Consider the following 27,415-nt stretch of genomic DNA (forward strand, 5'->3'; position numbering starts at 1 on the left):
AAAAGTGCCACTGATAGCTTCTTTGGAGTAAGGCAAACCAACCAAAAAACCCCTCACTGATTTAGTATTAAGTGTCAGCAGTACACTGGGCATGGTGACAGAAAGCCTATACATTGGAGACAAGGGAAATATCATACAGCTATACTCACAGAATAAGTATAACTACAGATGCTGACAAAACAGCCCACGAAAGACATGTCTTCATTTTCTTTCTTTGCCATCTTCGTCTGTTCATGGTGTTCTATGCCACTGTATGAAAGAAGGGACCTCAGTGGATGGCAAGGCTCCTTGCCTCATATCCTAGAACCTCAGGCTCCAGGGGCCCTGGCACCACCCTAAAGAGGCAGTTCTGGGCCAGCAGCGCCTCAGAGGTGTCAAGTCATCCCCAAGGCCCTGCTTCCATCTGAGAGGTTTTGAAACTCAGGACCAGCTCAGAAGTACACCTTCCATACCATTTCAAATGCCCTTTTTGAAAAAGAATTCGAACTCAAAGAATCCATGAGCCTTCCTTTAAGCTCTCTGGCTGGAACGGCAGAGTCAGCTATGTGACTGTGGTAGATTTAACACACCCGCGCAGCCAAGAGAAAGGGAGCGGGCCATGGAGCCCAGCCTTTTCTGGATGGAATCTGATTTCCTGTTAAGTCCAGCCCGAGAACTGTCTCACTCCTATGTCTCTTTGCTTATTCTCGCTGAGCATGCACTCACTCACCAAGGCAAGGGACCAGGGCTGGCATGTGCTAGCCCATGTGCGCACACCAGGCACCGCTTGGGCTCTAGTGCCGTGAGCAATATGGGAATTGGGCCACGCCACAGTCTGCTCTCTTGGTAGCAGCTCAACAGTTTATCAGGCTCTCACCTCCTAGCCCTTGATGCAGGAAAGCTTTGCGCAGGGCTCAGATTTGAGTCAAGCATTCAGTGCATCTGACTGCGTGCATCTCCTTTGCTAGTAATAACATGGTCCCGGCAAGCCTGTCTTGCCCCTCACCCTCCCACCAACCAGTCCTTTCCTCCCCCAACAGCTGGTTCTTATCTGTCTTCCTTGTTCCAGCTTCAGGCAGGCTGCCCTGGCCTCATGCTCGCTTGTGCGCGCCCTCTCTCTCTCTCTCTCTCTCTCTCTCTCTCTCTCTCTCTCTCTCTCTCTCTCACACACACACACACACACACACACACACACACGCACGTTCTCCTAAATACTCATTGATGAGTTTCAACATTGAAACTGCCTTCCTCCCACCTACCCCATCCCCAAACCTCTAAGGGTTCCCTATTTCCTGTCACATCAAGTCTTCCACTTCCCTGCCTTGCTTTCCAGGCCTACTTCAGTTGGGGCCCACTCAGCCTTTCCAGAGTGGCCAGTGACTGCCCCCACTCCCCCCACCCCATCATGGACAGAATGTAAGCATTCCACAAACCCTCCATGGTCAACCCTGCCTTTGTGTTCCTGTAGCACTTATGCTCCATTCCGGACTTGAACTGTTTGCTATAGCTTTGTGTGCATTAGTCTTGAAAGCTAGGCCCACATTTTAAACTTTGTTAATCCTTAACAGCAGCCCAGCAGTATTTTTTAAAGTGTTCTATTACTTTTTAGTTGTGTATGGGTACTGAACATTTTTAAGAATAATAAGAGAACCACCATAAACAAAAGTTCAGCAGCAGGAGGTTAGAACATAGAAAGTAAAAGTTCAACTCCCATCCCATCATTCCCAGAAATAAGCCTAAGTTAAGTGCTCTGCAGCCTAGCACCCTCTGTAGGGTTGTGTTGGAAAGATTGCGTGGTAGGTGGTAAACCCAGAGAATTACATCCCCTGGGGAAGAGCATTTTTTACTTCTTAACAAGAGTCCCAGGTCTTTGTTGGCCTGCTAGACTTTGGAAATTTTAGTCCCAAGTCTGCACACAGCTGGCGGCCACTTGGGTGTCCAGTACGTGACTCTAATCACCACATAAAGCTTCTGTCCTCTTTTCAGCCCTTTCAAAAGTAAATCATGAAGGTGAATAGGAAAAAGCACATTTAATGGACTTCTCTGAGAGTTTTTCACAGGACTGTAGGAAATTGCCGACAGTAAGTAAAGGGGTTGAGGGACTGAGATGGGAAGCGTTTATGAAAATAGGCTTTCTACCTGATATGATGTTGTTTTCTCTGAGAGTTAATGCATATTCCTAATGGTTTTCATTTTTATGCCAAGAAAATTCAGTTCCTACTGGGATTTGTTCTAAATAGTAGCCTAGCCCACCTGTGTTGCACCCACTGGGGTTAATTCTGCATCTCAATCAGCTTGAAAATGTCAGCCTGAACTCTCAGACTTAATTGTTACAGACGCTTTATAAATAGGGCATTCAAAATCCTCAGGCTGTTCCCTCTTGCTATCATAATTGATACTTAATGGATATTCTCAGCCTTCTTTGGTTTTACACATTCAACACTGTACAGATGGCGGGGGTAGTAAAGGGAAGAAGAGAGACACAGAGGGGCAGATAAACAGTGTGTGTGTTCGCTGTGGGTGTCTGTTTCCAGTTGCAGTCCTGGAGTTCTGGGAACAGCTGACAGAGGTGAGCCTGCAGCTTGGTCAGCCGGGGGTTTCTGGGTTCTTTTCGCTGTGGCCCCCCAAGGCAGCGTTTTATGGACACAGCTATCTCTGAACTTCAGCTCAAGCATGTTGGCCATTTGGATGTGAGTTCGAAAACGTTCCAATGCTCTCCAGAGTTCTGTTCATTTGCTCTTTTGACAGTCTGATGGATGACCTGGCATTAACTAGGAAGAGGACAATATTATCCAGCCTGAATAACTAATCTCCTAAGAAGTACAAAGTTGAAGGATCTTGGTGCACATGAATCTTATTAAATGTGCTTATAAAATATGTTCTATCCAAATAAGCTTAGCAACCCCTAAAATAGCCTTTTCTGATCCGTGTCTGGAACTTTGGCATGCTTCATAGGTCTCTAAGCCAGAATTATTCAGTGAAGTGATGACAGTGTTCTTTGTGCATGGGAAAATGGGAAGCGGGGATGGTAACTCCTCTGTTGCCTAATTGTACTTCTTCTGTCCATCTCAGGGGAGACCAGGACCAATTGGAATTCAAGGTCCAACAGGTCCTCAAGGACTTCCTGGCCCTAGTGGTTTATCAGGGTTGAAAGGAGACAGGGGCTCCCCAGGCCCACTGGGACCGCATGGACCAAAAGGCGATAAGGTAAGAGCACCAAAGCTTGAGTTTTCCTTTGACTCATGGGCCATGGGTGTGAAGGTCAAAGGTTCTAAACCTCAGCTCTGTCTATTCATGAAAAGAATACTAATTGCACATACTTTGGTGCCAGGCTACACACTTTAATAATAGGCAGGATGGGTGATATGCTCCCATTTCTGGACAGAATCCCATAGCCAGCAAGTCAGAAAGTCCAGATTATCAGCTATTTGCCAGATAAGTGGGATGACCGTGGTGGAAAAGTCCAGAGGGTTTGAGCTGGAGGTGGATCAGAAGGCAAATAAACAGGGCAGAAGAGGAATCCAAATAAGGGGAACAGGACTCCAGGGGTCAGAATGCTTGGAAACCAGCTGGGCCACAAATATAGGGAAAGAGATGCAAGAAGGGAAATTGGTCATGTCATGGCAGCTGGCTGTCTGAGGTTAGCAGTTAATCACCTCCTATTTACTGCACTGGTGAGAGCAGGATCCTACCCTGGGTTCTGCAGATGGCCAAGCATGTGACACCTGGCACACGACAGAAGAGATCAACAACAGGTTGATAACTCACACGCACTCACAGCACAGTGGAAGAGGACATCACACACCGTGCAGGGCCACACGGTGCTTTCGCTCTGGAACAAAGTAAACAGAAGGGCTGTGGGAGGCAAACTCTGCCTGTCAGGAGGATGAGTGTCCCCAGGTTCCTGAAGGAGGATATGCCTGGCTTGTTTGAATAATTCATTGGGCCAGCAGGGAACTGAAACCTACAACTCAGGAACAAGCAGGAACTGTGCCCAGTATATTTGGTAAGAAGAGTTGTTTGCCTGCGAGATCTCATCAGGAGCAAAATGCCTTTTGAGGCACTCCCAGTTTTCCCAGGACTTTCCAGGTGGCACTAGTGGTGAAGAACCTGCCTGCCAATGCAGGAGACATAAGAGACATGGGTTTGATCCCTGGATCGGGAAGATCCCCTGGAGGAGGAAATGACAACCCACTCCAGTGTTCTTGCCTGGAGAATGCCATGGACAGAGGAACCTGGCGGGCTAGGGTTGCGAAGACTTAGCAAGCCCACATGTAGCCTTCCCAGATGTCAAGGCACCATATAATACTGAGCCTTATTTTTAGGTCTGACACCACATGGTCTAAGACAAGAACTGCCCAAGACCTTAGGTAAAGGCTAGTGATCACTTGGAAGTGTAGTAGAGAGCAAGGTGATGTGATGTGTGGGGGGGGGGGGGGGGGGGGTACAAAACCCTTCTTAACAACTTAGGTCATTAACTACATGAACAAACCTACCTCATCTAATGGAGATCAGTTGGACCATCTCTTACATTCCTACTCCTTTTTTTAGGGTCCCATGGGTGTTCCCGGCTTTCTTGGCATCAATGGAATTCCGGTGAGTGTGTTCATAGAAGCATTTTGAAATTTTATTTTATGAAAGTAGACTTGATTTACAAGATTGTATTCACTTCTGCCACATAGCAGAGTGATTCGGTTATATATGTGTGTATATATTCTTTTTCATGTTCTTTTCCATGATGGCTTATCACAAAATATAGAATATAGTTCCCCTGGGCTATACCTTGTTTATCCATTCCATAGAGGCAATTTTAATACAACCTCTAGATTCTGCCTCATAGCTTAAGTATTTTGGTCTTAACCACATCCTGTCTCAGGCATGCATGCTCAGGGCTAAGTGTTGAGATGTGCGTGGTAAGGCTTGAAGAGCAGTGCTCACCCACACTTTCCTTGGGATTCTGTTATGGGGAGCGCTAAATCATATAGTTGGGAATGCAGAGATATGTGCAGGCATAAAAAACCATCAATATCTTAGACAAAAGGAGTTGAGTCTTCCAGGTTGAGGGCAGCTTTCACTGGGAATGAGGGACTGGTTCTGAAGTGTGAGGACAGTGCCACATGAGAACACATATATCCTCATTATCAGAAAATTAAGAAGGTACACGAAATTAGACAGAAAAATACTTACTGATACTTTAATACATTTAATTTCAATAATTTGTTCTCTTCAGCTTTATTCCCAAGTGAATTTCCCTTTAGATTTTTTGGAGTTCTAAGTACAAATTTTAAATGTTGCTTTCCATCTGTAGTTATTACAAAATACTGGTTATATTCCCCAGGTTGTACGATACGTCCACGAGCCTATCTGACGCCCAATAGTTTGTACCCCCCCACCCTCCCAGCCCCTGAAAATAGCGCCCCTCCCCACACACCAATAGCCACTAGCTGTTCTCTATGTCTGAGAGTCTACGGCTTTTTTGGTTCTATTCACTAGTTCGTTGTATTTTTTAGATTCTACATATGATTGACATCATACAGTATTTCGCTTTTTCTTTCTGACTTATTTCCCTCAGCATAATGCCCTCCAAGTCTATCCATGTTGCTGCAAATGGCAAAATTTCAGTCTTTTGTATAGCTGAGTAGTATTCCTTATATATATATATATATATATATATATATATATATATATATTTCCTTCTTTATGTATTCATCCAATACTCAGGTTGCTTCCATACCTTGAAAATTGTAAATAATGCTGCTATGAACATTGGGGTATGTATATCTGTTTGAATTGGTGGTTTTTTCATATATATACCCAAGAATGGAATTGCCAAATCATACGGTAGTTCTATTTTTATTTTTTTGAGAAACCTTCATACTTTTTTCCTCAGTGACTGCATAACTTTACATTCCTACCAACAGTGCAGGAGGGTTCCCTTTTTTCCACATCCTTGCCAACATTTGTTTATTTGTGTTCCTTTTGAGAGTAGCCATTCTGATAGGTGTGAGGTCGTACCTCATTGTGGTTTTGATTTGCATTTCTTGATGATTAGTGATGCTGAGCATGTTTTCATGTGCCTGCTGGCCATCTTCATTTCTTCTTTAGAAAAGTATCTATTCAGGTCTTCTGCCCGTCTTTTAATTGGGTTGTTTGTTTCTTTCATATTGAGTTTTATGACCTGTTTATATGTGTTGGATATTAACCCTCTATCAGTCATAGTTTTTGTAAATATCTTTTCCCATTCAGTAGGTTGTCTTTTCATTTTGCTGATGGTTTTTACAAACTAGCTACTCCAAAGATCACTTGAAGACAACCTCTTCCCTTCATGCTGAGGACCTGGTTTTGCTGGAGATAAGTGGGGAGTCTGGAGCTTGCAGACATGTCCTTTTCCCATTCCATCCAGCCCAATCCCCCCTTATTTTATTGAATTTCTCCATTTTTACTCAATATCCCTACTTATCCTGCCACTGGATATTGCATGGTAACATTTCTCCAGCTTTTAAAATACAGTATTTGGAACTTGGTACTATCACTTTTTAGTTCTATTCCTCAGTGCTTCTCCATATATTTAATCTTTAACCTGGGCTATGTTTGCCTCTAGCAGTGGTTTTCACCCTTAGGAACCAAATCTGGTGTGGAAGCTCAGCATGTAGAACAGAGAAAAAGTGGAGCTCCTCCATGTGAGGGAAGTCCTAGAGCCTGCTTTTATCTTTCTAACAGCCTCTAAGGGGTTCTTTTGAATCATATCAAAACAGTTTAGTTCAGTCTTGACTTAACAGCTTCTTGTGCTATACTACATAATCATCTAAGATCAGGTAAGGGAGTTCAAATTGCTTTGTGCCAATCTACAGGTATTTTTCTTGAGTACCCGCTATGTGGTAGCACTCTACTATGGGAATACAAAAAAAAAGGCATCTGGCTCTGCCCTCAGAGATATTATCATCTGATTCATTTTTATCCCCAGATTTGGTGTACATTTGTGGCTTTGGCAAAGAGAAGACTCACTTGCCTTGTGTTTGTTACACATATCAACAAATCGGCCATCAGATTTTGGCCTTTTATTCAACTGCAAAGTCTGCAAAATCCCAGAAATGGGCCATTAGAGAAGTAAGAAGTAGATAGGGTTGGTTACCCACTTATGACTTTCCCTGGTATATTCTCATGGCTATGTTCTAAGACCACATCATCCAGCGTCTCCACTCAGCATATGTGTCTTGAGGGAACCAATGGGTGATTGTTGTTATTGTTCAGTTGTTCTGTCGTGTTTGTCTCTATGAGACCCCAAGGACTGCTGCATGCCTGGCTTCCATGTTGTTCACCATCTCCTGGAGTTTGTTCAAACTCATGTACACTGAGTTGGTGATTCCATCCAACCATCTCATCCTGTCATCCCCTTCTCCTGCCTTCTATCTTTCCCAGCATCAGGGTCTTTTCCAATAAGTCAGTTCTTCACGTCAGGTAGCCAAAATATTGGAGCTTCAGCTTCAGTGTCAGTCCTTCTAATGAATATTCAGGGTTGATTTCCTTTAGGATTGACTGGTTTGATCTCCTTGATGTCCAGGAGACTCTCAAGAGTCTTTTCTGGCACCACAGTTCAAAAGGATGGAAACTAGCAAATTAGAGGTCACCTCTTCCATTTATCCTGTGGATCCAGCCTCAACAGATGAGTGGAGGATTTGAAGCTCACAGCAGTACTACACCCTTCCTCCTTCAATCTCTTTTTAATGGGGGCTGGAAGAAATGAATCCTGTGAAGCAGAGGCTGATTCCCATTCACAGCTGGAACCCACCCCAGAGTCCAGCTGGACACTTCTGCGTCCAACCGTCCAACTTGTGGCCAAGAGAGCCTGAGGACGTCTAGACATTGATCGCTTCTTTGGGGGCCTTTGTTGCTTGGGAGAATAAGTCCAGATTGCTCCAAATGAGTCTGCTGCTTCCAGTAGAAGTCCCCATCCCCTTGGCTCTCTTCTTGCCCCCACCCCCTTGACTTTCAGTCTCTTTGGCTTCAGGATGCAAGCCTCACTTACTCCAAGAAACTTTATCCCCTGTTTCCTTCCCTCTCTTCCAGCCATTCATGATGTATTAAGGAGTACCTTCTGTTGACAGCTTACCTCTTTTCCATCTCTAATCTCCCAGGAGTCTTTGGAATGTGTACCACAAACTCTAGCTCCTTATTGCATATAGTGCATGGTATTTCTATATTTTCTTGTATGTTAGTCTTATCTGCTTTTGCATTCCAGTCCCCTGTAATGAAAAGGACATCTTTTGGGGGTGTTAGTTCTAGAAGGTCTTGTAGGTCTTCATAGAACCATTCAAATTCAACTTCTTCAGCATTATTTGTTGGGGCATAGACTTGGATTACTGTGATATTGAACGGTTTGCCTTGGAATACAAAAGTAGGAAGTCAAGAAATACCTGGAGTAACAGGCAAATTTGGCCTTGGAGTACACAATGAAGCAGGGCAAAGGCTAACAGAGTTTTGCCAAGAGAACGCACTGGTCATAGCAAACACCCTCTTCCAACAACGCAAGAGAAGACTCTATACATGGACATCACCAGATGGTCAATACCAAAATCAGACTGATTATATTATTTGCAGTCAAAGATGGAGAAGCTCTATACAATTAGCAAAAACAAGACTGGGAGCTGACTGTGGCTCAGATCATGAACACCTTATTGCAAAGTTCAGACTTAAATTGAAGTAGGGAAAACTACTAGACCATTCAGGTATGACCTAAATCAAATTCCTTATGACTATACAGTGGAAGTGAGAAATAGATTCAAGGGATTAGATCTGATAGACAGAGTACCTGAAGAACTGTGGACAGAGGTTCGTGACGTTGTACAGGAGTCAGTGATCAAGACAATCCCCAAGAAAAAGGAATGCAAAAAGGCAAAGTGGTTGTCTGAGGAGACCTTACAAATAGCTGTGAAAAGAGGAGAAGTGAAAGGCAAAGGAGAAAAGGAAAGATATACCCATTTGAATGCAAAGTTCCAAAGAATAGCAAGGAGAGATAAGAAAGCCTTCCTCAGTGATCAGTGCAAAGAAATAGAGGAAAACAATAGAATGGGAAAGACTAGAGATCTCTTCAAGAAAATTAGAGATACCAAGGGAACTTTTCATGCAAAGATGGGCACAATAGAGGACAAAAAAGGTATGGACCTAACAGAAACAAAAGTTATTAAGAAGAGGTGGCAAGAATACACAGAAGAACTGTACAAAAAAGGTCTTCACGACCAAGATGATCATGGTGGTGTGATCACTTACCTAGAGCCAGACATCCTGGAATGTGAAGTCAAATGGGCTTTAGGAAGCATCACTATGAACAAAGCTACTGGAGGTGATGGAATTCCAGTGGAGCTATTTCAAATCCTAAAGGATGATGCTGTGAAAGTGTTGTACTCAGTATGCCAGCAAATTTGGAAAACTCAGCAGTGGCCACAAGACTGAAAAAGGTCAGTTTTCATTCCCATCCCAAAGAAAGGCAATGCCAAAGAATGTTCAAACTACTGCACAATTGCACTCATCTCACACGCTAGCAAAGTAATGCTCTAAATTCTCCAAGCCAAGCCTCAACAGTATGTGAACCATGAACTTCCAGATGTTCAAGTTGGTTTTAGGCAGAGGAACCAAGGATCAAATTGCCAACATTCTTTGAAAAAGCAAGAGAGTTCCAGAAAAACATCTACTTCTGCTTTATTGACTATGCTAAAGCCTTTGACTTTGTGAATCACAACAAACTGGAAAATTCTTCGAGATGAGAATACCAGACCTGCGTCCTTAGGAATCTGTATGCAGGTCAAGAAGCAACAGTTAGAACTGGACATGGAACAACAGACTGCTTCCAAATAGGGAAAGGAGTACATCAAGCTGTATACTTTCACCCTGCTGATTTAACTTATATGCAGAGTACAGCATTTCTCATGATGTAGCACAAGCTGTAATGCACATTACTGGGAGAAATATCAATAACCACAAATATGCAGATAACACCACCCTTAAGGCAGAAAGTGAAGAAGAACTAAAGAGCCTCTTGATGAAAGTGAAAGAGGAGAGTGAAAAAGGTGACTTAAAGCTCAACATTCAGAAAACTAAGATCATGGCATCCCGTCCCATCACTTCATGGCAAATAGATGGGGAAACAATGGAAACAGTGAGAGACTTTATTTGGGGGGCTCCAAAATCACTGCAGATGGTGACTAAAGCCATGAAATTAAAAGACACTTGCTCCATGGAAGAAAAGTTATGATCAACCTAGACAGCATATTAAAAAGCAAAGACATTACTTTGGCAACAAAGGTCCATCTAGTCAAAGCTATGTTTTTTCCAGTAGTCATATATGGATTTGAGAATTGAACTATCAAGAAAGCTGAGTGCCAAAGAATTGATGCTTTTGAACTGTGGTGTTGAAGAAGACTCTTGAGAGTCCCTTGGACTGCAAGGAGATCCAACCAGTCCATCCTAAAGGAAATCAGTCCTGAATATTCACTGAAAGGACTGATGCTGAAGCTGAAACTCCAATACTTTGGCCACCTGATGCAAAGAACTGACTGATTTGAAAAGACCTTGATGCTGGGAAAGATTGAAGGTGGGAGGAGAAGGGGAAGACAGAGAATGAGATGGCTGGATGGCATCACCAACTCAACGGACATGAGTTTGAGTAAACTCCAGGAGTTGGTGATGGACAGGGAGGTCTGGTGTGCTGCAGTCCATGGGATCACAAAGAGTTGCACACAACTGAGCAACTGAACTGAACTGAACTGAGTCTTATTTAGCTCCTTGAAAGCCTGGAGTTTTGTCTTCTGTTCCTCTCAGAGGCCTCAGAGACCCCAGGGCTAAATTCAGCACAGAGTAGGAACTCTAGAAATCCAACCTCTAGTACCTCGTAGCTCTAGTAATAGCTACAAGAAGATTCCCGTGTAGGTCAGTCAATAAAGAATCCGCCTGCAATGTAGGACATCCAGGTTCCATTCCTGGGTTAGGAAGATCCCCTGGAGAAGGAAATGGCAACCCACTTCAGTATTCTTGCCTGGGAAAACCCATGGACAGAGGAGTCTGGTGGGCTACAGTCTATGGGGTCGCAAGAGTCAGGCACGACAGAGCGACTAAACCACCAGAGTACCTATAAAAGAAGCAGTTCTCAGACTTGCAAGGCTCCCTCAGACAGAGGAAAACACAGAGACCCTAGGATCAGTTGGACTAATTATTTTACCCAACTTTCAGCAGCACTTATTAAGCAATTTGGCTAAAACCAACACATCTTACTAAACTGGATCACTGCACAAATCTGCTTCCCCTCTTAATATTGGCTGATTGCTCACATCTGTGTCACTGGTTTTGGTCCCAGAACTCCATTTTTGCTGTCATGTAGATGATTTCCACATGAATGAGCAAGATGATCCAAGTCCGTGCACCCAGGGGCACGGCCACCAGTTGAGAGTGAACAAACAAGCAGTCATCAAGATATTCAACATTAAATAACATAGACAAGGGACGACAGGACTGTGGCTTTTAATGATATCACAGATGTGAGTTGAGCTGTCGGGACCCCCCCCAAAAATGCAGGTTGATCCAATGTTTTCAGTTCAAATAAGTTGGAAGCAGAAGTTTTCAAGTTGTCCTTTGAGATTTCTGTTGAGCTTTTCCCACGGAGTTGATCTCAAACATTTCTCTGCCTAGAGACTCATAAATGAACACACCAGATTTATATCTTCAAAGTGACCATGTACCACTCACCAAATGGAAACATTTCCTTTCCAATCTGGGTTCTATGGAACATTTGTTGTTGTTCTTCAGTCACTAAGTCATGTCCAACTCTCTGTGACCCCATGGACTGTAGCACACCAGGCTTCCCTGTCCTTCACTATCTCCAGAGTTTGCTCAAATGCATGTCCATTGAGTTGATGATGCCATCCAACCATCTCATCCTCTGTCACCCCTTTCTCCTCCTGCCCTCAATCTTTCCCAGCATCAGGATCTTTTCCAATGAGTTGGCTCTTCGCATTAGGTAGCCAAAGTATTGGAGCTTCAGCTTCAGCATCAGTCCTGATGAATATTCAGGGTTGATTTCCTTTAGAATTGATTGATCTCCTTGCAGTCCAAGGGACTGTTAAGAATCTTCTCCAGCAGCACAGTTTTAAAGCATCAGTTCTTTCTATTCCTGCTTTCTGGAGAGTTTTTATCATAAATGGATGTTGAATTTTGTCAAAGGCCTTCTCTGCATCTATTGAGATAATCATATGGTTTTTATTTTTCAATTTGTTAATGTGGTGAATTACATTGATTGATTTGCGGATATTGAAGAATCCTTGCATCCCTGGGATAAAGCCCACTTGGTCATGGTGTATAATCTTTTTAATGTGTTGTTGGATTCTGATTGCTAGAATTTTGTTGAGGATTTTTGCATCTATGTTCATCAGAGATATTGGCCTGTAGTTTTCTTTTTTTGTGACATCTTTGTCAGGTTTTGGTATTAGGGTGATGGTGGCCTCATAGAATGAGTTTGGAAGTTTACCTTCCTCTGCAATTTTCTGGAAGAGTTTGAGTAGGATAGGTGTTAGCTCTTCTCGAAATTTTTGGTAGAATTCAGCTGTGAAGCCATCTGGACCTGGGCTTTTGTTTGCTGGAAGATTTCTGATTACAGTATCAATTTCCGTGCTTGTGATGGGTCTGTTAAGATTTTCGATTTCTTCCTGGTTCAGTTTTGGAAGATTGTACTTTTCTAAGAGTTTGTCCATTTCTTCCACGTTGTCCATTTTATTGGCATACAACTGCTGATAGTAGTCTCTTATGATCCTTTGTATTTCTGTGTTGTCTGTTGTGATCTCTCCATTTTCATTTCTAATTTTATTGATTTGATTTTTCTCTCTTTGCTTCTTGATGAGTCTGGCTAATGGTTTGTCAATTTTATTTATCCTTTCAAAGTACCAGCTTTTGGCTTTGTTGATTTAAGCTATCTATGACAAACCCACAGCAAACATTATCCTCAATGGTGAAAAATTGAAAGCATTTCCCCTAAAGTCAGGAACAAGACAAGGGTGTCCACTTTCACCGCTACTATTCAACATAGTTCTGGAAGTTTTGGCCACAGCAATCAGAGCAGAAAAAGAAATAAAAGGAATCCAAATTGGAAAAGAAGAAGTAAAACTCTCACTGTTTGCAGATGACATGATCCTCTACATGGAAAACCCTAAAGACTCCACCAGAAAATTACTAGAGATCATCAATGAATATAGTAAAGTTGCAGGATATAAAATCAACACACAGAAATCCCTTGCATTCCTATACACGAATAATGAGAAAGTAGAAAAAGAAATTAAGGAAACAATTCCATTCACCATTGCAACGAAAAGAATAAAATACTTAGGAATATATCTACCTAAAGAAACTAAAGACCTATATATAGAAAACTATAAAACACTGATGAAAGAAATCAAAGAGGACACTAATAGATGGAGAAATATACCATGTTCATGGATTGGAAGAATCAATATAGTGAAAATGAGTATACTACCCAAAGCAATTTACAAATTCAATGCAATCCCTATCAAGCTACCAGCCACATTTTCACAGAACTAGAACAAATCATTTCAAGATTTGTATGGAAATACAAAAAACCTCGAATAGCCAAAGCAATCTTGAGAAAGAAGAATGGAACTGGAGGAATCAACTTGCCTGACTTCAGGCTCTACTACAAAGCCACAGTCATCAAGACAGTATGGTACTGGCACAAAGACAGACATATAGATCAATGGAACAAAATAGAAAGCCCAGAGATAAATCCACACACATATGGACACCTTATCTTTGACAAAGGAGGCAAGAATATACAATGGAGTAAAGACAATCTCTTTAACAAGTGGTGCTGGGAAAACTGGTCAACCACTTGTAAAAGAATGAAACTAGATCACTTTCTAACACCGCACACAAAAATAAACTCAAAATGGATTAAAGATCTAAATGTAAGATCAGAAACTATAAAACTCCTAGAGGAGAACATAGGCAAAACACTCTCAGACATAAATCACAGCAGGATCCTCTATGATCCACCTCCCAGAATTCTGGAAATAAAAGCAAAAATAAACAAATGGGATCTAATTAAAATTAAAAGCTTCTGCACAACAAAGGAAAATATAAGCAAGGTGAAAAGACAGCCTTCTGAATGGGAGAAAATAATAGCAAATGAAGCAACTGACAAACAACTAATCTCAAAAATATACAAGCAACTTCTGCAGCTCAACTCCAGAAAAATAAACGACCCAATCAAAAATGGGCCAAAGAACTAAATAGACATTTCTCCAAAGAAGACATACGGATGGCTAACAAACACATGAAAAGATGCTCAACATCACTCATTATTAGAGAAATGCAAATCAAAACCACAATGAGGTACCACTTCACACCAGTCAGAATGGCTGCGATCCAAAAATCTGCAAGCAATAAATGCTGGAGAGGGTGTGGAGAAAAGGGAACCCTCCTACACTGTTGGTGGGAATGCAAACTAGTACAGCCACTATGGAAAACAGTGTGGAGATTCCTTAAAAAATTGCAAATAGAACTACCTTATGACCCAGCAATCCCACTTCTGGGCATACACACCGAGGAAACCAGAATTGAAAGAGACACATGTACCCCAATGTTCATCGCAGCACTGTTTATAATAGCCAGGACATGGAAACAACCTAGATGTCCATCAGCAGATGAATGGATAAGAAAGCTGTGGTACATATACACAATGGAGTATTACTCAGCCGTTAAAAAGAATTCATTTGAATCAGTTCTGATGAGATGGATGAAACTGGAGCCGATTATACAGAGTGAAGTAAGCCAGAAAGAAAAACACCAATACAGTATACTAACACATATATATGGAATTTAGGAAGAGGGCAATGACGACCCTGTATGCAAGACAGGGAAAGAGACACAGATGTGTATAACGGACTTTTGGACTCTGAGGGAGAGGGAGAGGGTGGGATGATTTGGGAGAATGACATTCTAACATGTATACTATCATGTGAATTGAATCACCAGTCTATGTCTGACGCAGGATGCAGCATGCTTGGGGCTGGTGCATGGGGATGACCCAGAAAGATGTTATGGGGAGGGAGGTGGGAGGGGGGTTCATGTTTGGGAATGCATGTAAGAATTAAAGATTTTAAAATTTAAAAAATAAAAACTAAAAAAAAAAAAAATAAAAAAAAAAATAAAGCATCAGTTCTTTGATACTCAGCCTTCTTTATGGTCCAACTCTCACATCTGTACATAACTATTAGAAAAACCATAGCTTTGACTAGATGGGCCTTTGTCAGCAAAGTGATGTCTCTCCTTTATAATATGCTGTTTAGGTTTGTTATAGCTTTTCTTCCAAACAGCAAGCATCTTTTAATTTCACAGCTGCAGTCACCATCTGCAGTGATTTGGGAGCCCAAGAAGATAAAGTCTGTCGCTGTTTCCATTTTTCCCCATCTATTTGCCATGAAGTGGGGAACATGAACTGGGGACCACTGCTTTTCTGTAATACAGCATATCCACCTGTCCTGTGTGTTTAGTCTCTTGTGGCTTTAGAGAACCATGGTTTTCTCTTTCAAAGAGCTATATTCTCTTGGAGAGCTGGCACACACATATGTGAAGGCATTCGTTATCTCTACCCAGAAAGGGCATAACCAAGGTCCCAGGACTAAGTAAGATCCCTAGTACTGAGCCAGCCTGTTGTCTTAACTCATCTCTGTTACCCAGTTGAGAGACAACCCCTAGCAAATTTGGCTGGAACATTTTTTAATGATGATTAGAATCCCAGGAAGAAATAGACACTCCACCTGAAGAAATTGACTGAGTAGAGTTAAATGAAGGGTATATTTAAAGCAGGCATCTCCAACCTCTGGGATCTAATGTGTGATGATCCGAGGTAGAACTGATGTAATAATAATAGAAACAAACTATACAATAAATGTAATGTGTTTCATCCCCTTTACTTCTGGTCCATGGAAAAATGGCTTCGTGAAACCAGTCCCTGGGGCCCAAAAGGTTGGGGACTGCTAACATAAATGATGCAAGCAGGATTAAGGGAAACAGCAGCGGATGCAGAAGTAACCAACACAACGCTCTTACCACACCTAGTCCCAAATGGGGAGAGGAGGAATAGTAATCCTGGAACTCTAAGACTGGGAGCCATGGACTAGCACTTGTCCAGTGGGAACTAACATTGTAGAGAAATATGGCCACGGCCACAAATACTGCCAGGGAGGAAGGGTATAGGAGAAATAAACAACCTGAGCTCTTCCTCATCCTGGTCTCCCATGTCCTGCTTGTGCCTCCCAGTAACCACATACAGCTGGAAAACAGAGGGAAAGGGAGCCTAGGCATACCACGTGTAAAGGTCAGCCTCCCAAAGCACAGATGTGGGGAAGGTAGAGTGCAGATCTCCAGGGCCAATAGGGATAGCCATCTCATTTAGTAATAAAATGTTGATGACTCCAGTGATGTGCTGTGCTGTGCTAAGTTGCTTCAGTCATGTCCGACTCTTGCAAACCCATGGACTGTAGCCCTCCAGACTCCTCTGTCTGTGGGATTTTCCAGGCAAGAATGCGGGAGTGGGTTGCCATTCCCTTCTTCAGGGGATCTTCCTGACCCAGAGATCAACTCCACATCTCTTGTCTCCTGCATTGGCAGGTGGGTTCTTTACCACTAGTGCCGCCTGATGACTCTAGTAAGCTGTCTCAATTTCCCCAGTTCAACTAAGACTCATCATCTGAGTCTGCAGAGGCATAACTTGCAATAAACAGCAAGTTTATTGCAAAGGTAAGTTTATTGATCACTCCTCTGGACTCTGTGTTCTGTGAGTCCAGCAGTCTAGACTCACAATGGACCATCTAACCTACAAGTAGAACAATAATAATAAAAACAAAACAGAATTCTCCAGAGCATTCTCACAATAAACATTTGTCAAAAGATTGTTTCCTCTAATAATTTGAAAAGTTGATTTTTGAACACGACATGTTTTCTTCAAATCAGTAAATATATATTAATATATGTATGTATGTTTAATCAAATACATATACATATAAAACCAAATACACATAATATATGTATATGTATTTATATATATAATATATATGTATATGTATTTATATACATATAGGTATTTGGCTTTAATACATATATAATATATATTATATATGTAATATGTATTCGGCTTAAAAAGTGTATGGCTAAGTGGGAGAATGAATACCTTTTGTTGATCTGCCTAGAGTTTTGGTCTTTTAGGTCATCTCTTTGTGCCATACCCAACACACACCTGCTTTTGATTTCCTACACATAGGTATGAAATATACCAAGTACACTTCCTCTACACCAAGAAAGCACAGAATTATTGAATTCAGACACCAACTGTATGTGAATGATTACTGATTCCCCAGCAAAACAACTGCCTCAGTAGTGAGTATGGAGAAAAGGAAAAGATGCAGTTCCCTGGCTGAAGAAATAGCATGACACGAAATAATGACAGAATAAAGTTCCAAGTGTGATTCTTGCTTGTCTTGTTTAATTTTGAGCAAGCGGTGTTCAGGAGAGGTGGTGCTATGGAAACTCCTTCTGCTCTGTTAACCAAAATCCAGCATCATTTCCCATGCAGAGCTTCTAATACAGAGAGCCAGGCCAGGCTGCCCAGGTTTCAGTCCATTGTGAGGAATCCCAAGGCCTGGCATGATTCCCTGTTGGTAGCAATTCAGCTGCCAGGCAGCTAAGACCCATCTTAGTGCATCTTTCTACTAAAGGAAGGTAAAGTCACAGCACTCTTTGTAGCCCGTCTCTTCATGCTTGATCCCTTTGGTTTCGGCTTGTACAGCATCAGTCCTTTGGGCAGGGGAAACACTGAGCTGTCATCTGCTCCCTACACCTGAGTATAATGAACAGAGATGGGAGCAGAGGTGATGAAGCAAAGGGAGTGGACAAGGAGCCAGAATTCGGGAGCATCCTTGGCTCCTCTCACTGTGAAACTTGTTGGATTAGCTGAGAGTCCTGTGACTGACTCGATCTCTTCTTTTCTCTTTCATCAGGGCCACCCTGGACAGCCAGGACCCAGAGGCCCACCTGGCCTGGATGGCTGTAATGGAACTCAAGGAGCTGTTGGATTTCCAGGCCCTGATGGCTATTCTGGGCTTCCTGGACTACCTGTAAGCTGCCACATCTTTGTACATTATTTCAAATGGTTTTGCTTGCCTTCAAGTGTGCCTCTCTTCTGCTTTCTCTGGAGATCTTGTTAAGTATCCACGGGGCAATCACTGAAGCCCTTTGTCCAGTGCAGCACCACAATGTCAAAAGTCTAAAGAATACCAGTTTCAGGGGAGTGTACACATGCTACACTAGTTAGGTTTTTTTTTTTTTTAATGATGCTTTTAGAGTTGGCAAGATTATTAAAAAAGACTGTAGTAAAGTTTAGAGCAAAGTACATGTTTGGCTATTTGACATTTTCCCCACATTAGACAGTATTGGGAAATGTAGTACTTGCAAGGCTTACATGGGATCATGGAAGCCCTAACAGTGACCCAAAGGGCTTGGCAAGCTTGGTCTCTACCAGGGATTCTTAACCACTGGTGATTTTGCATCCTTCCCGAGGACATTTGACAGTTATTATTGACACTTTTGGACTTTCCTGGTGGCTCAGCTAGTAAAGAGTCTGCCTGCAATGCAGGAGACCCCAGTTTGGTTCCTGGGTCAGGAAGATCCACTAAAGAAGGGATAGGCTACCCACTCCAGTATTTTTGGGCTTCCCTGCTGGCTCAGCTAGTAAAGAAGGAGACCCCAGTTCGATTCCTGGGTCGGAAAGATCTGCTAGAGAAGGGAATGGCTACCCACTCCGTATTCTGGCCTGGAGAACTCCATGGCGTATACAGTCCATGGACTGTGTATTCCATGGACTGTACTGTCCATGGGGTTGCAAAATGTTGGACACGATGGAGCGACTTTCATATCCCATAATGTAACTACATATACATATGTAATATTGACACTTTTGGGCTTCCCTGGGGACACAACTGATAAAGAATCCACCTGCAATGTGGGAGACCTGGGTTCGAACCCTGGGTTGAGAAGATCCCCTGGAGAAGGGAACATACTGGAACCCACTCCAGTATTCTGGCCTGGAGAATTCCATGGACTGTATAGTCCTTGGGGTTGAAAGAGTCAGACACAACTGAGAGACTTTCACACTCACTTTCATTGACCCTTTTGGTCCTCACAATTGGGAGCATGCTACTGGTACAGGACAGCCCCCAACCATAACATCAAGTTATCATCTGTACCAAAGTGTCAATAGTCAGAAATAATTGAGAAATACTACTCTACACTGACATAGCTTTCCCCTTGCCATCCTGTCCCCACATCATAACTCTTGGTTCTGGAATTGATACGGCATTTATTGGACATTGGTGTCATCACTTTTGCTTCATTCCATTCGTCCAGATAGAGCTCAAATATTTGGATCTAAAAGATCTCTAACAGATGCCATGCCCTTACAAGGCTGCTTTTGTGAGTGGCTGGAAAGAGAAAAATAATATATTTCAAACCCATTCTCAACCTCATTTGAAATAATCTAAGCAAATAAGAGTACTGATATAATGTTTAAATTGAAATTGCACTATCTATTAGACCAATTCCATAGCTACATGAATGACTTGGTATTTTACTGGAAGAGCATTGCTTTCAGTGAGCAAGTTGTGGATGTGAATGTACATGTAAGAGGGTAGGATAGACAAAGCACAAGCCCCAAATTGGCATAAGGGACTTTCACAACTAAGGACCAAACCAATGTATAGCAGAAAGTCGGGGAGAAAGATGTATTACCAACATAGTATAAGCTATTTGAGTCACAAAGGCCTCCAAACACTGCCATGGTAACAGGGCAAGAGAGCAAATCACATCTGTGTTAAAACAATGGAAATCTGGAAAAGTAAGGAATCGCAGCCCCCAAGAGGGAGAAAAGAAATCTTAAAGTAATAAACAGCCCCTGACAGCCAAAGGACCGGGGTAAAACCCAATCCTGTCTCTACACCTTCCTTTAAGCCTAAATAGGAACTTGGTTGTGGATTTTTACTAAGCTGAACCTTACTAACCCTACTGGACACTGAATAGTTAGCCTTTGAAGTTTCTTTGATGAAAGTAGTGGCCACAAGCATAAGGGAAAATAGGAAGTGTTAGGAAAGAAACGGGTTTGTGTTTGGGGAACCACATGACACTTTTATTATACCTGTGGACCTTGAACTCGGGAATCCATCATTCAATCAATGTTTCTGTCCCCAAAGCTTAGGCCTACCCCCAACACTAATCCCAACTTCCATTTAGCTAACGGGACATTGATTTTCCCCAGGAGGTCAACATCTGGCAGATATTAGCGGGCGTCTGCCACTGAGACATTCAAAACTCTGGCTGATTAGACAGGTTGGACATACTTTGAACAGTTTTCCATGTTGACAGTGAGACACACCTGCCACTTAGATGGCAAAGCTGCAGTTGTATAGTAAAAGCACAAGATGGAGATGGTTACGTCATTATCTCCCAGAGCAGGGATCTGTAAACTGGCCCACATAACCTTTGTCCTGTGGCTTGTTTTTCCACTTTTTAAAAGATTGTGAAGAAAAACAGAATACAGGACAGAGCTCAAATATGACCCCCAAAGCATGTATTATTTACTCGCTGGCTCTCTATGGAAAAAGTCCACTAACCTCTGTCCTAGACAAAGTTCCCATCAGTGACATACCTGTGACATATGGAGCAGGTGAGCTATAGGCTTATAAGAGACATGTGTATTTTATGTGGATGTTTAGATTGGTTCTCTGAATAGATTCAAAATCTATGTTCTAATTCCTTAACAGACATCTGACTTGGAGGCTGGGGAACAGGCATGTAGCTTTGAGACATAGCACCTGTTCAGGGGCTGTACTTTGTATGCCTATCGCTGCTATAGAATAAGCCACATGGTTTCAGGCTTTTGCTTTTCCGTCTAATCACATCATACTATTAACAATACCGCGTGCGTGCACATTACTTCACAAGTTTTTCTTATTTTATGCAGGGGCTTCCTGGTCAGAAAGGCTCTAAAGGTGAACCTGCCCTTGCCCAAGGTAGTTTCAAAGGAATGAAGGTAAGAGCCTTTAAGGCAGACAGCTGAGTAGGCTATAAGCTGAGTTCCCCAGGATGGAGCACCACATCCAATGAAAACATTTCTGGAACTAGCATCTGCATCTCGATTTAAGGAACAGATCAAGCTGGATTTAAAAACGATCTGGAACTTTTTGTGGTGGAAACATTGACAGAAATGTTTGCAACCATATTGTCAAAGAGATTTGCTTTGTCAGAGCAAGACCAAAAACAGGGGACGAATCAGCAAACAAACAGTGTGCATGGGTGTCGTTTTCCTTGACAGGCCGAGATACTTCCTGAAGGCAGATACCTTTGTTCTACTCCGGAATCCTTGATGTCTGCATGCCTTGGTTTGAAACCATGTGTCTCTACCCATCTTAGCTTGGCCACCAGTCCAGGATCATAGCTCCACCCTTTTCTCTATCTGCATACCAGCCCATCACCCTTGCTGGGCCCCTGGCTGTCGGCAAAAATTGTCCATCAACTCTGTAGCTGGCTGGAAACTTTCATCTCTTCCTAGAATTGACAAGAACCTTCTGTATTCGTGTGGCTGTATTCTTGGTGTAGGCTGCCTAGTATCCTGTGGGCCTTCAGTAAATTCCGGTGCCAGAGGATTGACCCTAATCCCTTGCAGAGTGAGATAGGAGCCCATCATTTCCCTGGGAGCAGACAGGAACCTATTGTGTCCAACATGGGAGGGGAAGATGTACCCAAGCTCACTTAGCTGGAGATAGTACCTTTCTGCCCTCTACCCATGCACAGAGCTGGACATCTCCAGCTCTTTAGAAGGCAGTGATGGGTGTACATAGCTGGGAAATGAAGAATGTACAGGGTTTGGGTTTTTTATGATAGTGGGAATGGCATGTTAGACTTGGAAAGGACTTTACTTTTATTTTTTATAAAGAAAAACTTTCTTTTCAGCATAAGAAGCACACAGAAGCACACACAGTACACACCAACAGAAGTTTAAAAAGTGCATTATGCATCTATGACTGCCAATTCACAGTACAAAAGATACTGCCTTTTAAATAGATAACATTAAAAAAGAAGAAGAAAAAATATATAATAAAAATCATTGATTTAATAATGCAGCACCCTGGAACCTACCTGCAGCTTCTGAAAACCAAATGGCAGCCCATCTTGGGAAGCTCCTGATTGGGAGAGGGATGGCCTGTACCTGCATTTTGTTGCAAAGAGCTCAGGACACCAAAAGAGGAAAACAGGGTGGCCTAGGTGGCAATAAAACTCTACTAACAGAACAATTGTTTGATGGGGGGAATAGGAGAGGGACTGCGCTGTGGTCCAGAGAGAACCTCATGATTCTCGAATTCATGTGGCTCATTTTACAGATAGCAAAACTGAGGTGACCCAAGGCTCTGTGACTTGCTCACAGGCATAAGCCAGCCTCCCAAAGAGCTAAAACCTAGGCAGTACTCTTCCCAGGTTGCAGAAGGCTGATTTTTTACTGTAAGCTAAGTGGAGTAAGACTAGCAGGTATCCACATATGGTCATTGTTGTAGCAAACATTGATTAAGTGGTTTTGCCAAAAATCAAAGAGACCCTGGACCTGGTGGAACACAGTAATTTCCACAGGATGGTTATATTACAGATTCGTATGGTGACTTAAGATGCTGCAAAGTAATTTAAACGTAATCAGAGACTATACACTCTGTTGATTCTCCCTTGAAATGTCTGATTTGCATTGTATACATATGGGCACAGATACTCTGGGGATGAAGGTGCACGGCAAGGTAGCTTTGCTTTCTTCCAAAAAGAGCAGGAAAATCACCAGCCCACAGAAGCAGTCTCTAATGGATAAGTTCCTAGCAAAGTCGAAAATTAATTAATTCAAGTAAAGAATGAAATCCTGTTCAATCAAGGTTATAATATTTTTCTTCTAGAGTCTAGATTTTCCTTAGAAAAAAAGGAAATGGTTGAATATGTCTGATGCATGCATTATTTAAAACACAAGACCTTGACAGAGGAGGCCCAAGCTTCAGCCATGCATTTTTATGCTCATGCATCTTAGGTCAGTTATGTGTAAACTACCACAAGCTTAATTTCTTCATCTCTTCAATGTCCTGCTTTTGTCTGTTACTCAGGGGGAGCCTGGGCTGCCCGGACTGGATGGAATCACTGTAAGTTGTTACCTATGTGTTGAGCTCTCAGTGTTTGTCTGGTTAATAGTTATTGATAGCCCCTTTTCATTCCTCTCCATGGTGTTCGAAGGTCTTCATAAACCTTCAAGGAAAATCCAGAGGGTTGGAGTAAAACCAATCACTCTATTGACATTTTCAAAATAAGAATGTACTGAAGGGATGGACTAGCCACCTCCAGTGACACGGCAGCAGGCTTTCAGACCTCTCGGCCAGGGACCTACATCTCACCCGGGGATGTATCAGGAAAGAATCTTGCCTTTCACTGCACAAGCACTTGCTAAGTTTCCTGTGTGTTCAGAGGGCTACAGGTAAAACAAAAGAAGTGAAACACTCTTCTTTTAAAAGGTATTCCATAGAGAAATTCCTTTTAGGGATTCAATAATAGTGAGTCCATGAAAGGCCATGAGTTGTAGTAATGAGAGCTTTGTTTTACCTTGACTTTCCACATTGTCACCACTTGCCTTTGAAGTAGCTTTAAAAAGGCCCCTTCTCTCTTCCTCTTTTCCTGTATCAGGCTTCTTTCCTTTCTTCTTCCATTCCAGAACAGATATTGAGCTCCTACCATCAGCAAAGGGCCATGAGTGATCTCTGAGACAATGCAGACACAGTCTCTGCACACACACACACACACACAGAGCCACCTCCCACCCCCAGGATGTGAAAAACTAGTAGGAGTGTGGAGTAAAAATTCCACAACAGCATCAAAGAAAGGGATGCTGTCCACCTGAGGCTACATCACTAAGAGAAGGTAGCCTCTAAGAAATGTGAGTGATATTTCGGCTGGCTGGCAATGGGAGGAAGCTTTCTAAACAGAGAGGGTATGTGAGAAAAGGTGGGCAATAAGCAAGATCTGTGCAGGCACACCTGTAAACAGAGATGAATGAGGACCAAGAGCACAGAGGTCTCCTAAAGTGGAACAGCATTGGCTAAGATCGTGGGTTAACTACATTTATGGAAGAACATCCAGTATATTTGCTCCATAACTTCTCCTGGAGATGCATTTCCCTGCCCTCAAAGATACAGTGTTTGTCTGCATATCCAGACATGATAAATAAACTGCTTAGCTTTAGCCAGGGAGGGTTCATGGCTGGATAAGAAATTTGTGGTCAGTAAGGAGACCACAGGTTATTAGTTATTGTCAGAGCAATGTTCTACTCTCATATATTCCTGGAGAACCTGTGAACCCCTACTCTCTCTCCCTCCTAAGTTTTGATTTCACTTAATCTCTCCATCCTTCACCTAAACACAATCACCTTGTCACTTATCATTAAACTTATCACTTATCATTAAAACTGGGGAGCATATCATCTTTCCCCATACCATCTTTCTCTTCAGATTTCACTCTCTCACTTTTAATATTGTCATCATACAGTTCAAAATATTTTCTAGTTTTCCTTCTGATTTTTTTTTTGACCCATGGGGATTCATGGTGATTAATTTCCAAATATTTGGTGACTTTCCAGATATCTTTATGTTATTGGTTTCTAGTCTGATTTTATTGCAGTTAGAGGGTACCCTCTGGATAGTTCCATGCTTTTAAATTTGTTGAGGTTTATTTTAAGGCTCCACTTATGGAACTATCTTGGTGAATGTTCCATATGTACTTAAAAAGAGTATGTATTGAGCTGGTTGAGAGTATAGTGATCTAAAAAATATGCATTAGGTCAAAGTAGTTAATAAAGTGGTGTGGATCTTCTTTTTCCTCACTTTTTTGTTCAGTTGTTCTATTAATTACTGAAGGAGGGATGTTCAAATCTCCATCTAGAATTGTGAACTTACCTATTTCTCCTTACATTTCCATCAGTCTTTGCTTTGCATGTTTTGAAGCTTGGCTACTAGGTGTATGCACATCTAAGATTGTTATATCTTCTTGATGAATTGAACTATGTTACTGTTACAAAGTGCCCCCTCTTTATCCCTAGTAATATTCTTTGTCTCAAAGTCTACTTTATTTGATAGTGATATAATAGCTTTTTTCTTTTATACGTTTTTGGCTTTTCTTAACTTTAATATGAAAATTTTCAAATAGAGAGCAAAGTTGAACCAAGTTTTCAGTGACTAGCTATACCATTAGTCCTTTACCTGCCTTATCACACTTCCATCCATCAATCCATCTTAGTCTTGCTGCATTTCAAAGTTAACTGCAAACAATAATACTCCTACCCCTAAATATTAAATACTACAGCATGGCTATCATTAGCTAGACTTCAAAATTTGTTTACAGTTTTTCCTTTCCTGTAAAATTTACATATAATGAAATATACAAATCTTAAATGTGCATTTGCTGCATTTTGAGAAATAAACATTTCTGTGTAATTCAACCCCTCCTAAGGTGTAGACCATTCCCATCACCTCTGAAAGTTCTCACCTGGGAACTTGCCTGGTGGTCCAGTGATTAAGATTCCACCTTGCAATGCAGGGGGTGTGGGTATAATTCCTGGTCAAGGAGCTAAGATCCCACATACCCCATGGCCAAAAAACCAAAACGTAAAACAGAAGCAATATTGGAACAAATTCAATAAAGACTTTAAAAATGATTCATGTCAAAAAAATCTTGAAAAAAAAAAAAAGAGAACGTTCTCTCCTGCTCCTTCCCAGTCAATTCACATCAAAGGCAATCACTGTTCTGATTTTTTTTCTATCATAGATAAGGTTTTCCTATTCTAGAACTTCATACAAAGGGAATAATATATATGTAGCCTTTGGGGTCTGGCTTCTTTCACTTAGAACAGAACTTTTGAGATTCATTCTCTTTGTTTCATGTATCAATAATTTGTTACTTTCTATTGTTGAGTACTTATTCCACTATATAGATGTATTGGGTTTTTTTCATCAGTTATTCTATCACTGGACACCTGGGACATTTCCAATTTTTAAAAAATTTTATTGAAGCATAGTTGATTTATAATGTTGTATTAATTTCTTCTGTATAGCAAAGTGACTCACATATATATATATGCACATTATTTTTCATATTTCTTTTCCATTATGGTTTGTCACAGGATGTTGAATATAGTTCCCAATGCTATACAGTAGGACCTTGTTGTTTATCCATCCTGTATATAACACTCTGCATCTCCTAATCCCAAACTCCCAGTCCATCCCTCGCCACCCCCTCCTCCCTGGCAACCACAGGTTGTTCTCTATATCTGTAAGTCGATTTTATTTCATAGATGTGTTGATTTGTGTTGTGTTTTCGCTTCCACATATAAGTGATATCATATAGTATCTGTCTTCCTCTGTCTGACTTACGTCACTTAGTGTGATAATCTCTAGGTCCATCCATGTTGCTGCAAATGGCATTATTTCAATTTTATGGCTGAGTAATATTCCATGATATTAATGTACCACAACTTCTTTATCCACTCATCTGACATTTCCCCTTTTTAAGTATTCTGAATAAAGCTGCTATGAACATTCTTGTGTGATTCTTATGAGTATATTTTTCCTGAGAAACTGTCTTACTTCTTTGACTTTAGTAAAAGCTTTCCTCTCTAGGGCCCACAAGGAACACCCGGATCCCCAGGAGCTGTAGGACCCATAGGACCACCAGGATTGCAAGTAAGACTGACCTAAACCTACCATGTGATCACAGCACTTGCATGAATGCTTTCCCCTGGATTAAAAGCCTATGCAAATGTAGGCCTTCCTAGTGGAGAAAGGCAGTTTCCATTCTTGGAGGTTTAAGTGAAGCATGTTCTTATAAGGAGCTATTTGTAACCTTTATTTATCAAAATCTCTGACCATCTACTCTGGGCCTCCAGGGCCTCCTAGTCTAGCTCAACCTAAAGTATAGCCCAAGGATGGCTAATACCCAGCACATCTATTGTGACCTTCCATTCCCCTCATCCATGATAGACATTGCTAATTAATCATACCATCAGCACCAGCACCCACCCTGAGCACAGAAGCAACTTTAAAATCTTTCTCAACACTTCACCTTGGAGAGATCTTCCCACATACCTATTTTCCATCACTGGTTCTAGGAAGAACATAGCCAGTTACCTCTGTGGTACCCAGAAAGCCTCTTTCCAGTATGTGAAAACCCACCCCTGATTAGTTTGATTTACTTTCACTAAAAGTCATCATTTATTTTTTTATTTTTTTTTAAAGTCAAGCTATATTAATAATTTAATAATTCA

General features: G+C 41.8%; 1 protein-coding gene across 5 annotated transcripts in view; it reads left to right on the forward strand.

Moving 5' to 3' along the window:
• Positions 1-27,415, forward strand: part of COL4A6 (collagen type IV alpha 6 chain) — a 349,227-nt gene that overhangs the window by 270,551 nt on the left and 51,261 nt on the right. For 4 of the 5 annotated variants that reach the window (XM_060408094.1, XM_012107575.4, XM_060408095.1 and 1 more), the window contains 6 exons: positions 3,052-3,186; positions 4,531-4,575; positions 18,033-18,149; positions 21,047-21,115; positions 23,217-23,252; positions 26,772-26,834. In XM_060408094.1, coding sequence (XP_060264077.1) covers positions 3,052-3,186; positions 4,531-4,575; positions 18,033-18,149; positions 21,047-21,115; positions 23,217-23,252; positions 26,772-26,834 — 465 coding nt within the window. Of the gene's footprint in view, positions 1-1,997; positions 2,061-3,051; positions 3,187-4,530; positions 4,576-18,032; positions 18,150-21,046; positions 21,116-23,216; positions 23,253-26,771; positions 26,835-27,415 lie in introns of those variants that run through there. The other variant, XM_042241786.1, reaches the window with a different exon arrangement.

The sequence above is a fragment of the Ovis aries genome, chromosome X (assembly GCF_016772045.2).
Source record: "Ovis aries strain OAR_USU_Benz2616 breed Rambouillet chromosome X, ARS-UI_Ramb_v3.0, whole genome shotgun sequence".
Taxonomy (NCBI): domain Eukaryota; kingdom Metazoa; phylum Chordata; class Mammalia; order Artiodactyla; family Bovidae; genus Ovis; species Ovis aries.